At 38.6% G+C, this 14780-nt stretch overlaps 1 protein-coding gene across 1 annotated transcript in view; it reads left to right on the forward strand.

The window, feature by feature from the left end:
* The first annotated feature begins 503 nt into the window (after positions 1–503).
* Positions 504–14780, forward strand: part of MME (membrane metalloendopeptidase) — a 46370-nt gene continuing 32093 nt past the window's right edge. The window contains exons 1-7 of the mRNA XM_009634422.2: positions 504–663; positions 2088–2123; positions 9513–9674; positions 11254–11334; positions 12042–12137; positions 12243–12361; positions 13386–13451. Coding sequence (XP_009632717.1) covers positions 504–663; positions 2088–2123; positions 9513–9674; positions 11254–11334; positions 12042–12137; positions 12243–12361; positions 13386–13451 — 720 coding nt within the window. The remainder of the gene's footprint in view (positions 664–2087; positions 2124–9512; positions 9675–11253; positions 11335–12041; positions 12138–12242; positions 12362–13385; positions 13452–14780) is intronic.

The following is a 14780-nucleotide window of genomic DNA, read 5'->3' on the forward strand; positions in this document are numbered from 1 at the left end:
GAACTGCTTACATAATATTTTAAGAAATGACAGCAAAGCACAATGGCATATTTTGACCTTTGGCATTAGATAAGTAATTGGCAGATTAAGTTAATTTTTATTCAAGCAAGGAGACTTGCTTTTTGCTTGCTTGTGAACTCCTGTACCGTCATACAAGATTAAACCACACGGATACGTTTAAAAACCAGCTCTGGTTTGTTGGCCTTTCTTTTCTATTTGGTGGCCTCTTCGTGTGAAGACCACTCTTCTGTTCTCTGTAAATAACAAGTAGCGCATGGTATGTACTTGTGTGTCTGTGTGTGTGCACGCGCGTGCACACATGTGTGAGAAGAAGAGAGAATTTTTAATTTCATGGCTGACGTTCTAGTAGTGTTACAAATTATTGGAAAACTAACACAGAAAACATCTTTGTTACTGTGCAGCTGAGGAGCCAGTTTCAAGACCTATGGTTCAGTGCAAGTCCTCCAGTGAATTTTCCCTTTTTCCTTTTCAGACGCTGGGTTATGGGCAAGTCAGAAAGCCAGATGGATATAACTGAAATGAATACTCCAAAACCAAAGAAGAAACTGCGATGGAGTCGCCTGGAAATAGGGCTAGCTGTTGTAGTGGTTCTGCTAGCTATTATAGCGATCGTAATGATCATTCTGTATGCAACATATGATGGTGAGTACACTTCAACTGTCTTTCAAGGTACAAATACATACGAATATAGAAGTATTTTAAGAAATTATTAAAAAATGCTTTAGTAAATACAATCCAGTTGTTAGTATATAGTAAAAAACAAATGGAAGTTGCATTATATTAAAATGTATTAGAAAAGACACCATTGCATGGTCTATATAGCTGCACTAAATAAAACATTAACAGAATAATGATGTCAGCTCAGAATTATTTGCCCAATAATAGAAAATTGTAACTTACCCAGTGTATAAAATTAGATGATTAATAGCTGCTACATCATAACAATGTTTCATATGTATGTCACAGGACAGTATGAGACAATTACCTGAAACGTAAAGTTGCATCCGCAGTTGTTATTGCTGGACACTGACACAAAACTGCTTTTTTGCAACAGGGAACAGTAAAAATTCATTTGTTCACCCAAAGTTGTGGTAAACTCAAAACATCTGCTTGTTCTGACTTAGGAATACTTTTGTTTGTAATTAATGCTTCGGTAATCAAAAAACCTCTATAAAATACAACACTGCTGAAGAAAACCAAACTACAGTGCTTATTCCATGTTCCTTTCCATGTATGAAAATCCTATTTTCCTTTTACAGGCTGTTGCAGCAAGGACTCTTAGTGAGTTTAGTCATACTAAGAGGTTTTGTGATTCAGTAGCTATACAAAATACTTGAAAATAATTCCATGCAGGGGTGAATACCCTGATAATTTTTGGAAAAGATAATACAGAGAAGCTAATTTCAGTTTGAGGTCAAACTAGAATGTTTCCTTATATTGGAAATTAAATGCTTTGTTTCACTTTAAAGTACTTAATAATTTTGTTTAAACTTTTTATTATAGCCTAGTTTAATTATAGAATGGAAAAATACCATTCTGAAATTAAAAATAAAAGAATGTTTTATTTCTAAAGTCTCAAGAGGAAACATTTTCATGTTCCTGAACCTTGTATTTTGTTTAGAAGACTTTGGAGTGGATGTCTCAGAATCTTCATGTAATTCCTCCAAAATCTTTCCATTGTAAGGTATTGCTAAATTGAAACTGACTTTGCAACTGTCTTCAGTCCATGTCCTATTTTTCTCTAAATTTCTTCTTTGTTATAAAAATAATACTTTGCCCACCTCCAATTGATTGATAGGACCTTTTCCTCTGATGACTACAGAAATTCCACATGATGAGTGACTAGCACTGAATGACCCTAAAGGGATGAAGGCGATGGTATTTTTAGAGACTTATCCTAGAAATATTCACTTTCTGAGTGTAAGGTGTCCATTCATCTTTATCTTACTGTACACTGCAATTAAATGCAATTTTAAAGCGACTGTCAATGAAAATATTTTTTACAGTAGGTTTTATGATATTGACATTCTGTAAAGAATTAAGAATATGGTTGTATTCTCTTTTAGATGGGGTTTGCAAAACACCAGACTGTATAAAATCAGGTAAGAATTAAAATATATGCTTTTTAAATTAATGTATGTATTTTTAAACAAAATTACCACCATGTAATGTTCCCATCTAACTGTAGACAAGTACAGCACGTTAGAGGCATGGGATCTGGTAAGCCAAATCATTTTCTTAGCATAGCTCTTCTACAAATGTAAAATCTTACGATGTGATATTGTCAGAGCTTACAAAGTCATCAGGGTCTGGCTAGTTTAAAACTTAGATTCTCCAAAGAATGCCTCCAGCTTCAGGAAATGCTTTAAGTGAATCAGAAGATGGCTCTTCCCCACAGCCACCTCCAAGTCAGAATTCAAACAGAAGATATGGCTGTAAATAAGGTACATTGAAAGAAAGTCTTGATCACTGGTAGCCATTAAAGATGCCATGCTACTTTCTGAGGAGATGCAATATTAATCTTCATGTCCAGAAAAAATCCCGTATTTTATAGTCTGTCAAGCTAACTTCATCCTTCAGTAATAACTGCATAAAAAACTCTTTACATCCCGGTATGAACTCTGCTAGAAGGTTACTAAAATGCATCAGAGAAACGCTGAGTTCCATACTACATATCCTCTAGCAGTAGGCAAAGTGGTAGTTATCCACACTCTCCCTTTCCCTCACCTACAATTCTCTTATCCTTTCTGTTTTCTCTTCCAGATGGATTAATGCTGCTTTCCTTTTTTTTTTTTGCCTAATCTGCTTCTAAATATCCCATTCGCTTTATAACACTTCCTCCACCTCATTAATACAGACTGATCCTAGGCTCAGAAGCAGCCTCTCTTTCATTCCTTAGAAGAAAAGAGCATTTAGCTGGCTGTGCCAACATATATTTCAAAGGGGCTTTATGCCAGCTCTGCCCTGCTTTCTCCTTTCATGCCATGCAGCGGTCTTCTCCATGACAGGAGGAAACCCTGACATTGCCAATGTATAAACACCTTGCTATATCTGTATACCCCTATAACAGGTCTCTTTCAATTATGCGTTTTTCTGGGAAGCTTCTGAAGATGGGACCTCTGAAATCACTCTCTTGGTGTTACTTTCTGGGTTTTGCTTTCTCCACCCCTGTAGAATACCTTGGCCCCACAATTCACAAAGGCTGTGGCCCAGTCACAGAGGGTGGCAAGAAACCTAAAACAGAAGCTCAGAACATGGATCATTTCCCAGCACCCACACGGTGACCTCTCAGCTTACCAAGCAAACATCTTGCATTTTGTTCAGCCTTGGTAACCTCCCACTGAAAAGCATCATTTTGATTTGTAGGCCACATTTAGACTTGCGGACATACCGGACAAGTGTAGAAAGGTCATTATATTGGTTTCCTTACTTCCGTGTGTCTACTTGTTTTAGGTCTCATTTAAGACAGTAGCCAAAGTAGCTAGGGTAGTTGCCCCCACACCTCAGTCCTGCTGGAGTCATACATTGGTGAAACCCCAGTGTCTCAATAACTGCATATTGTGATCAGCACAGTCTGTGTCTTACAGGACTTACTTCAGGTGGTCATCACTGTCTTCCAAGGTCTTTTTCTGCCACCATGAACTCTCATGCTGTAGTTTGAAAAATGATCAAATTAGTTATCTGCTTGATTTTTTTATCTCTGTAGATGCTAATTTTCAGCTAAATATTTATGCATATCTGTTGAAAAGAAGTTCTTATAGACTATGTAATGATGAATGAACTCAAAAATGAAAAGCAGTGAAAGGTTTGGAGAAATAAAGCATAACGTAAACTGAAGATCTAGCAAGAAGTGGCTAAGTGAATTAAGCAGAATAGTTTTACTCTTTTATGCTTCCATTAAGATTTAACAGCATGCAAATATTTAAGGGAATAAATATTCTTACTTAACATAAGTAAAATTGGGAAAGCATTACCATAAGGACATTGATGGGGAAAAATGGCAGGCTTACAAAATTATGTAACAGAAAGAAGAAGGAGCATTTTTTAAAAAATATAAGTTGCCTCTATTCAACAGAGGTAACCATGGTGAGGCACTGCTGAGGCCACACCTCAAATGCTGTGTTCAGTTTTGGGCCCCTCACTACAAGAAAGACATCGAGGTGCTGGAGTGTGTCCAGAGAAGGGCAACAAAGCTGGTGAAAGGTCTGGAGCACAAGGCCTGTGAGGAGCGGCTGAGGGAACTGGGGGTGTTCAGCCTGGAGAAGAGGCTGAGGGGAGACCTTACTGATCTCTACAACTGCCTGAAGGGAGGTTGTAGTGAAGCGGGTGTCAGTCTCTTCTCCCAAGTAACAAGCGGTAGGATGAGAGGAAACAGCCTCAAGTTGCGCCAGGGCAGGTTTAGGTTGGATCTTAGGAAAAAATTCTTCAGGAAAAAGGGTTGTCAAGCATTGGAACAGGCTGCCCAGGGAAGTGGTTGAGTCCCCATCCCTGGAGGTATTTAAAAGACGGGTAGATGTGGTGCTTAGGGACATGGTTTAGTGGTGGACTTGGCAGTGCCAGGTTAATGGTTGGACTTGATGATCTTAAAGGTCTTTTCCAATCTAAATGATTCTATGATTCTGTGAAATATGAGGAAAAAAGGTAGATAAGCTAAAACATCCCCAAAATAGAAATATACAATGTGGTTCTAATGTTACAATCTCTTCTCGTTTTTCATTAAATACAGCTTTATTTTTTCACACATTTACTCACTATCATCTCTTGTATTCTACAAATTGTCTAGTTCAAACATTGAAAGACTAAGTCTAAAAGAAATGGTGAGAATTCAGTCTCAAAACATGTAAAATGTCAGGGTAGTGCTATAAATGTATTCTATGAAAGTACTTTCTACTGAGAGGAGAATGAACTACTTGGCATCATAGAGCTTTTCTGTGATGGCACATTCTGCTGTCCCTGTATAGGACATGAAAACTGATCCAGTGCAGACAGGGGAACTACTGCTGTGAGTAACTACTACTACTACGTGTGCAAGAACTGCACGCTCCCGCCTGGAATACATAAAATCTACAACCAGGCGAAAGATCACTTATCTATTTTACCAGGTGTTAGTACTTGGTATTTACATACCATACTGTAAGAGTCCTGGGAGGCAATCAGTTTATCTGATTAAATTATAATATTTATAATTAATTTAGCTGTGGGGCTATACCTCAAATAAGATCTAAACTGATGCAAAAGCAAGGATGCCAAACTGGAACGCTTCTGACCATATTATGATCTGTAGCATTAGTATGTGTTCTGCCTAGCAAGGGTCAATTAAGCAGCTAAAAATCTGCATGGGCTATTAGAGTGTTGTTGCAATGAAATCTTAGGATGCAGGAAGCAGTTAGGATCAGGGAGCCCCCACATGAAGTCTGGGTGTGCTCGCCATTACAGAACTGCCAGTTCCAAATCTGCATCTCTCCGTAAATGATTTAGAATGGATAGCTCTCAGCTAAGTTGGGAATGACCAGTTTGAAGTTAAAATTATTTATTAACTGAGCCAGGATTTCCATGTCCCGCCATGGTGTAATGCATTTAAGGTAGAAATGGCTGTAGAAGTGCAGGGCCTTTTCCACACTTACATGGCCATTAAATGAAATATAGTCCGATTATGAAAAGCGGAGGTGAGTGTTGGTAAGGACATAATCACCTAGAAGACTTGTTTGATTGGGTGGTCACTAGAGTGGCTTCTCAGCTCCAGAAGCAGAACACTGTGAATCAGGAGCCCAGAATGGTTAGCTGGCATCTGCTCAGGCCTTCAGTGCTCAAAGAGCTTCCAAAATAGTTCAAAGAGTTTGTCAGAATTAAATAATTTAATAACAAATTAGTATTTAAAAAATGCATTGTGAAGTGCTTAAACTAGAGAAATAAACTGTATTATTGCTGTTTAATAATAATCTTACTGGGATGAATCTACAAATTTAATGTTTGGTGTTACTTCAAATCACGATTTTGGAACAGTTCATCTTTAACTTGGCTGCTTCTTCCAGACCATGTAGGATAACATACAGGAAAAGTTAGACAGATACAGATAGAAAGCAAGAAGTATTACCTTTGGAAAATGGTGGTCTTGTAAGAAATATAATCAGGAATAGACATTAAGTGAAATGGTAATGCCTTACACCAGAACTGACCAATACCGTGATGGTTTTTTGCAATGAATTTCAAAATTTTGCAATAGGTACAAGCCACTGAAAAATAATAAATTGAAGATACTAACAGAATTTATAGTACATTTAATAGAGGAACTTCAAATAAATGACCAGAAGAAAAAATGTAATGAAAATTCAATTGGTTATACGTAGGGTAAAATACCAGTAACTGCATGATAATGTTATCAAGGTTTGTGAAATCCATTGCAGTGTAGCACATGAAGATACCATGTGATTTGTACATCTGAGCATTTTTTTAATAAGCTGACATACTCTCTGCTAATTTTCCTGAGCTCAGATAGCACAGACTGATGAGAATAGGGAATTTTGATCTCTCTCATATCAATTTCACCTAGGTAAGCATATTGTGTTTCTCCTATATCCTCTCAACGTCACTGGTTGTTATGTCAGCTTATATTACTTTATTTGTAAGCTATTAAAGCAACAACTGTCAATCTGGAATACCATAATAAAATTAGTCATTAGAAGTAATTGAGATAAGGCTCTAATTCTTCAGTGACAAGAAATTGAATAAAAAAGTAAGAATAGGAACAAACTCAAACACTGGTTTATCAAAGCAATACTGAGGACTAACAAAAAGTATAAAAATATCAGTCTCACACTTCGTATTTCCAGAGCAAAAATGCCTTAGTGTGTACAGCCGTGAACTTACCATAAAGCTTCTTTGGGCACAAGTATCAACTTACAAATAACTGAGAGCACGTTTAGGATTCTGTCCAGCCTAATTGGTCCCACTGACTTTGAAGGGGGAATTTATGTGTCATTATGCTTCTGGGCTTGGTTGATAATAAAAGTCACATTTCATTGATTTTAATGTATCTATAGTATCAGCTAAATAATGAATAGTTATCTTGGGGTTCAGATGTGCAAATTACACTCTTGAGAGTATTCTTGAGGAGAATACTTAATACATGTATTTTGCGTGAAGCCCTAAGTGAAAGACTACAGTTCCCATGGCTGAGCTCTTTCTGTTATGTTTGCAGTATTTAAACTTCATGTTTTTATAAAAGTTGATTAGCTAATATTGGCTAGCCTGGACTTTACAGCAGAAACATTATGATAGATGATTATTTTTGTGTGATAGTAGGCAAGGAGGATTAAACATATGCTGGCTACAAATAGAGCAACCTGATTCCATAGTTAAAGCAAGGTTTAATATCACGTAGACTGTTAATAATTTCCCAGATTTACACAAGATGTGGATTTCTCTCTCTCTTTTTTTTTTTCTTTTTTTTTTTTTTAAAGTGACAAGACAGTTGATAAGAGTCATCGTTTCTTGGTGTCAGAAGATTTCTCTATCCTACCATTACTTTTTGGCAGGGCTGGCACACTGCTCTGAATGAGCCACCTGTGATGTCTAGTCCTGACTATTAAAGTCTGTGTTGCTGGACTAATGTGTGCCAAGAGACTCCAAGGGACAGTGTTGCCCTTCAGATGCTGCTCTGGCCTAGCAGACATTCATACCCTTAAAACAGGAGATTTTTGTAATAATTAGCAATCTTTCTCTTTTACAGCAAATAGATGGAGCTAGGACAGGAATGAAGTGCACCATTTAAAGCATTCCTCTTCCCCTAAATGAAATAGGACAAACTAGACAGAAACAAGTACTGGAGTTTACACAATCACAGAATAGTTGGGGTTGGAGGTGACCTCTGGAGATCACAGTCCAACAGCCCTGCTTAAAGCAGGGTCAGTTAGAGAAAATTGCTCAGGATCTTGTCCAGTTTTGATTATTTCTTAGCTGGACACTTCACAGCTTCCCTGGCAATCCATTCCAGTGTTTGACCACCCTTATAGTAAGAGGGGTTTTTTAAGTTCAAAAGGATATTTTTAGTTTTTTATTTCTGTATGTGTCCATTGCCTCTTGTCCGAATTTACAGGCAGAGGGGAAATTCCTTGCTCCAACAGACTGGATGGTAGGACTGGATGCTTGGCTTTCTCAAGAATGGGTGAAAAGCAAGTGTCAAATTTAGTAAAAACATGAGTGAATTTCACACTCTCCGGCTGTTGGCATGATCCTGTATCCTTTCAAACTGAAGTCACCCTGCCATTGATTCAGAAGGAAAAGAATCAGGTGCTAGGCATCGCACCTATTTCCACAGTGGTTTTGATGCTGCTTAAGCAGTCTAAAATTGAAAATGCATGTGTTCATATTTTTTTCCATCTTCCAAGCACTGGAACATTGTAAAACCATCAGAAGTTGGCCTAAAATACAACACTTTTAAGCCAACTGAAGAAAAATGAGGTGGGGGCGGGAAAGGCAAGTCAACATAAATACTGTAGCCTGTCTATCCACCTCTCATTTCCACCAGCATAACAGACATGGAAAATACTGAAAGTACTGGAGAAATAACTATAAATATTTGACTCACCCACGTGGGAGGAATGAACACTTGAAATCACATGCCTCACCATTTACTAAAAATAATGTCTGAAAAATGGGAAGGATAGTCAGTCTGCTAGAAAATTCAGAGGTATCCATAGGTCTTGCTTGACTCCTATCATCTCTCCTTTCTGCAAGAGACTTCATGCTAGCATACTAGTGGTGAAGGCAGTCTAGGTGGCAGAGGAATACAGAAAAGAAAAAGCCCAGAAGGTTTATGAACAGCAGCTGGGAAACTGTCATCAAGGAATCAGATTTCATTAGAGAATCCCATGTCACGATCAGTCAGTGACCAGTTAGTCTTTGACAAGACACTTCAAGAGGGTCATCAGGGATAGCAAGAGGTGCTATCAGTTCTAGAATAAAATGTGGAATAGGTCTAAAAAATCATTGTAGATTCAGGAAAGCATTAATAGGAAAAATTTCTTGACAGGAACTTAAATTTACAACAAAGTAATTATTTTATTGAAATAGATTGGATTCAGCTGAGCCTACATCATGCTTAATTACTTAAATTACATTACGGAGGATACTTAACCTCTGATATGCCCTGTGCTTTTAATTTCTCTTTTCACCACATTTCAATACAAAGAAGTGTAAGTCAGTAAAACATCTTACATTTTATTTAAAACTGAGCAACCACTCACAGGGAGTAGTAACCTAAGTCAGTTTACCCATCAGTAAACACAGGCAACAGAAAAGTATGGGCAGTAAAGGAATAGTAATTCATTGGTCACTGACTAGTACTTTGTTTGGTCTAGAACATTCAAGTAGGCTTGAGCCTATTCTAAACTAAAGGAAATCTATTTATTACTTCCCTCTTCAGAGCAAGCAAATGTGTTAATTTATTTTCTCTAAAGATTCTTTATGCCTTGATTTGTCTCGTATTACAGCAGCCCGAATCCTTGAGAATATGGACACCACTGCAGAGCCTTGTAATGATTTTTACCAATATGCCTGTGGAGGATGGCTTAAGAGGAACGTCATTCCAGAAACCAGCTCCCGTTATAGTAACTTTGACATTTTAAGAGACGAACTAGAAGTTGTTTTAAAAGGTCAGTGGGATTTATGTTTGTGGACTATATAAAGTTTCTTCTTTGGTTTACATGTTATTCTAATAAGATGTGGTTGTCTAGCAAAGCTTAAAATACTACCAAATATTTCAGTTTCTTTGTGTTTGGTTCAGGACAAATCTACCACAAACTGTTTGCTTGGAAAATGCTTGTGGAAGTTATGCTGTTGTGTCTGACACTGGAGCGGAGTTGACCAGACCTGACCTTTCTGGTATCTGGACTCTGTGTGCTCATCTGCATATTATAACAACTGAAATCCATATAATTAACCTCATGCACTAACAATAGCAGCCAAGCTAGGTGAAGAAGAAAGAGATCTGCCTGTGTCCAAGTCAGCTGAAACGCTGGAAGTTGCTTTCTGGCAGCCCTGCATATCTGTATTCCATCAGCTAAATCCCAAAGAGCAAGCAAGCAATTTTCTAACTAGTCACATCTTAAACTTATAAATACTCCTTTTATCACAAAATGTAATAGTGTCCAACTGTCCATATTCCCATTTTTCAGAGGAAAGTAACAGTCAAAAAAGTCAGTTTATACTTGTAAAACATTCTCCAAACCAGTCTCTCCAGAGTGAGTATCATTTTTTCACTTTGCATATATTCTGCTTTTGCCAGGTTTACAGTTTATCGATGCCACAGTGTTCCTTAGGTTTCAGATTCTGTGGAGCAAACCAATTTTAAAGTAGTAATTGGAGTAATTGTAAAGTAGTGGCAAGAGTGGGCTGCCTCACAAGGGAAGGCAAGCTGGGAGCCACCTGTGACTTGAGGCAGGCAGGGACAGAAGCCTCAGACAAGGGGCTCAGTCCGACACGACCCAAACCAGAAAAGCAGAGCAAGTCCAGTGACAGTAACCAGGTTCAGCCAACAGCCCTGTGATCACCAGACAAGTCCATAGTCATGCAGCAGGTCTGCAGGCAAGTCGGCCAGGCAAGGGCAGGCTCAGGTACAAGGCCAGGTCCAGCATACATACAAGAGCATGGGCAAGGGGCTGACCTGGACTGCTGCTCCTGAGCCAACAGGCATAGAATGCACAAGTGGAGGCACCAGATGACACTTCTCATGGCTCTTTCTTACAAATTAGCTGTTTTCACAGTTGTATGATCCATGGTCATGCAGCTGCACCATACCAGAGCAGACCTTGAACACAAACAGCTAAACTCCTGGCTGCAGTGAAGAGATTGCAGATTAGAATTACAGGGAAAGATAGTTATAGACTGGTCAGTGCAGTTAGAGCCTGCTGGTACAGTTAGGGCCCTTCACACAATAGCTTAGTCACCTAAAAAAGTCAGAGCATTTGTATTTCGCCAAGGATCATCCACAGAGTACCTACCTGACTCCTTTATGCTCAATATGTTGAGACTGATGTAATTGCAAGCCGTATAATCTCCAGAGCTTTTTTCCCTGCAGCTTTTGAAGGGCAAAGATTCCCTCGAATTTGAGATGGACAGTGAGCACTTACTGTCCGCCCTCTGGTCCTCAGGGTGGTATCCTCTATGGTTCCTTCAGTATCTTTCCCGTAGACATCAGATATTAAGATAACATTTGCTGTCTGTGTGTTTCAGATGTCCTCGACACACCAAGAAATAATGATATAACAGCAGTGCAGAAGGCAAAAACTCTGTACAGATCATGCATAAATGAAAGTAAGTGTCTCCTGAATTTATTGCATATAGGATATATAAATATCATACAAAGAATCCCATCTTCACAGATACCTATATCCTCCTAGTTTCTGTGCATAGTTTTTCAGAAATTCTTTGTGAAAACTAAAATGTATCCATTCTATAAAGTCAAATAAGAATGTCAATAGTAAAATTAGTACTGTTTCTCCTGTTTTACTTGCTTTGATATTTTAGGTGAGATTACTCTTCAGTTACAAGTTTGTTGCAGATACTTAATTTCAAATCGTTTCAGTTAAATGTGAGTTATCTTCTTTTGTAGAAATTACCAGGGATGAGGTGGAAAATAACTGGCATACCAGGCTTCTAGAAAGACGACGAGATCACTTATTTCAAGAATTTGAGCTAGATGTTGCAACTAGAATGAGGAACAGTAAAACAGTTAGCAGTGCTTCCTAAATCACGTAATTCTCAAAACTATTATTTCAAGCTATCTGTGGAGTGAAACAATAGTTCTTCAATGTTGTGGTTGCAAGGATTTGCATATGCTGTTTGCAGTCATGACTAAAACACGTTTTTAAATGTTAAAGCACAGTCATACATCAGAGAATACTCCTATTGTGATGATGGTGAAAACATATTTCTCAGCTTCATTATCCTGAACTCATTATAATTGCATAACATTTGTGTGTTTCAAAATGTCATGGTAACTTATTTTATTTTTCCAAAAGCTACCATTGATAGCCGAGGTGGAAGGCCTTTAATCAGGTTATTGCCAGAACTATCTGACTGGCCTGTAGCAACAACTAACTGGGATTCTTCCTATGGTAAGACTATCTATGTTTATTTCCTTTTCAGTTAAAATTTCTAAATTATTGTACTTCTCATTGGTTACCAAAAATAGAGACTGAGTATACCTTTCATTTGCTTAGGTACTACTTGGACAGCTGAGACGGCTATTGCACAGCTGAACTCCAGATATGGGAAAAAGGTCCTTATTAATTTTTTTGTTGGCACAGATGATAAAAACTCCTCAGCACATATCATTCATGTAAGTCTCCCTTGGTGGCGTTGCCTCATTGATCATAAAAGTGCAGCAAAATAACTAGAAACATAGACATAAATGTTAACTAGGAGAAACATCAGTGATTTGAATTTTACCAGAGTATGTTGTAGATGGGTTTGTGAATCTATGTCGGTTTTAAACTTAATTTATCAGTTTCACGGTGTACTGTCCATTCTCAAAGTGAACATCTTTATTCTGTGCACTCATACACTGTTATTCTCAGTGAGATGAGAATGAGACGTATATAGACATACAGACAATTTACGTGTACATTGCACAGAATACAGACATGATCTACTTATACGTGCACGCAAGCAAATAGTAAACGTCATTTCCTTATCATGTACTTCAGTCAGAAAGCTGTGTCACTGAAAACCTGGGCTATGGTCCCAATGGCAGAAAGCCCACAGAGGGGGTTGTGTCATTACAAGGTATTCAGACGCCAAAGTTCTAATGGGACCTGCAGTCGGTTGGCACAGATAGGAAAGTGGCTGAGAACATTTGCATAAGGAGTATGTCGAGAGTGCCCTGCCTGTAGATGTACGATGATCTCTGAAAATGGAAAATCCAGAGGAAGACAATATTACATATGGTGAATCTTCACCAGCTGCTCCTGAGACGCAGCAGTTACAAGAGCTAAGGTCGAATCTTTCTTGCCAGTGGGTGGATAGATCCTTGACTACATTGCCTGTATGAATTTCAAAGATGCAGTAACTGCCTTGCTTGTCTGTGGACTGTTTTGTCTTCTGTACAGCCACTGTTTTCACACTGGTTATGCATAGCATGCATTGTTCAGCAACAGAAAAAAAAAGACTGAAAAGAAAGACAAGAAGTATAAGGAGAGTGAAAAGAATTAAAGGAGGGCAACAGGATGAGAGAGAAACTCCCCTTTGGCCAGAATATAATTTAGCAAGAGTGAAGCATCAGTGACCTGTAATTGACCAAAGAATAGTACAATGATACGCCATTTTGTCCCTAAGCACTTTATAATTTTTATTTGAATTTATAGATTGATCAGCCTGGGCTTGGCCTGCCTTCTCGTGACTACTATGAATGCACTGGTGCATACAAAGAGGTAAGATGAAGCTGACAGATCTCTGACTACATTTTAGAAGTTTTAACCTGTATTTTCAAGGCAGACATATCCTCAGGAGTGGGGTTAGGCAAAGAGCAGGAACCCAAGAGATTCCCTGAAGAGATTCCTACACTGCCCCTAGGAAACATCACTGGCAGAATTGGGGAAACTGGAAAGGTAATAATGATGAGCATTTAAACAGGGTTGATCTGCAGGTGAGAATAGCATGTGTGACAGACTGGAGAAAGAAGTTCTAACATGGGTACGTGTGCAGGCAAGGCAAGAGAGCAAAAGGGAAATTCAGAAGATATAGAGAAATGAGATTCAGGACAAGTAAACATAAGTTAGCTAAGAATGGGAGGGAGTGTAGCAAGTGTCCTGAAGATGAGGTGTTACAATATTATGCCATAAATGTTAGTGACCTAGTTTGATCTTCCTGGCTACACTAAATGCCAGGGGGTTTTTGTCTAGGCTCCAGTAGCCAGTACGTACCAATTGTCTGTGCACTGGATGAGAAGACTGCACGTTCCTCTGGCATCACTACACCCTGGACATCTCAACCTGTCTTCCTTCCTGTTTCCCCTTCCCTTCTCTTCCCTTCCTCTTGTAATCACTGAACATATATGTGGAAGAACAGAAAAATAGTATCGTTTGCACACAATTCCTGTACAATTGTGCAAGTCAGAAGAGGAACGGCTACCTAACTTTTTAGGACCTCTTGGAAGGAAATAAACATGACACAATTTAGCTTTGTTACACAGCTTCTGCCAGGCTTCACAGCTGAATCAATAGGTAACACGTAACTGACAAGGTTGTATTAAGATAGAGTATGAGTGCTTATGGATCACCCCTGTTCTGTCACTACAAAAAGGATGCCATTTCTGATCTGTGATTGACCAGCACTGATTGGCAAGTGCTGCAGGTGTCAGTGGAGTCCAGGTGGACTAACCATATCACTAGTAGGCTTAAAAGAAAAAAAGAAGCATTCAAAACCAAAGACACAATTTTCTGCATGAAAGATCTGAAAATGTCACAGTCCCCTAGGTCAACTGCTGAATGAAGATGCAGCAGCAAAAGTACGTGATACCAAAGAAATTGCTTCAGATACCCAAAATCTCATATGGTCTTCTTTAATTCATTTTTAGTTATTATTCATCTGCATTTTCATCAACCTGTTAGCACTGACACTGCGTATCCCTCATTGCTCATCTTGGTTGTGCTTTAAGTCCCTGAGAGCTGAAGTATTTGCTGAAGTCATGTGGAAGCTGAAACTGCTACCACAGCAACCTTTAATTAGAGAGTTTTCTTCTGTGCAACGAAATGCAGAGG

This window comes from Egretta garzetta, unplaced genomic scaffold, assembly GCF_000687185.1.
Source record: "Egretta garzetta isolate BGI_Z169 unplaced genomic scaffold, ASM68718v1 scaffold172, whole genome shotgun sequence".
NCBI lineage: Eukaryota > Metazoa > Chordata > Aves > Pelecaniformes > Ardeidae > Egretta > Egretta garzetta.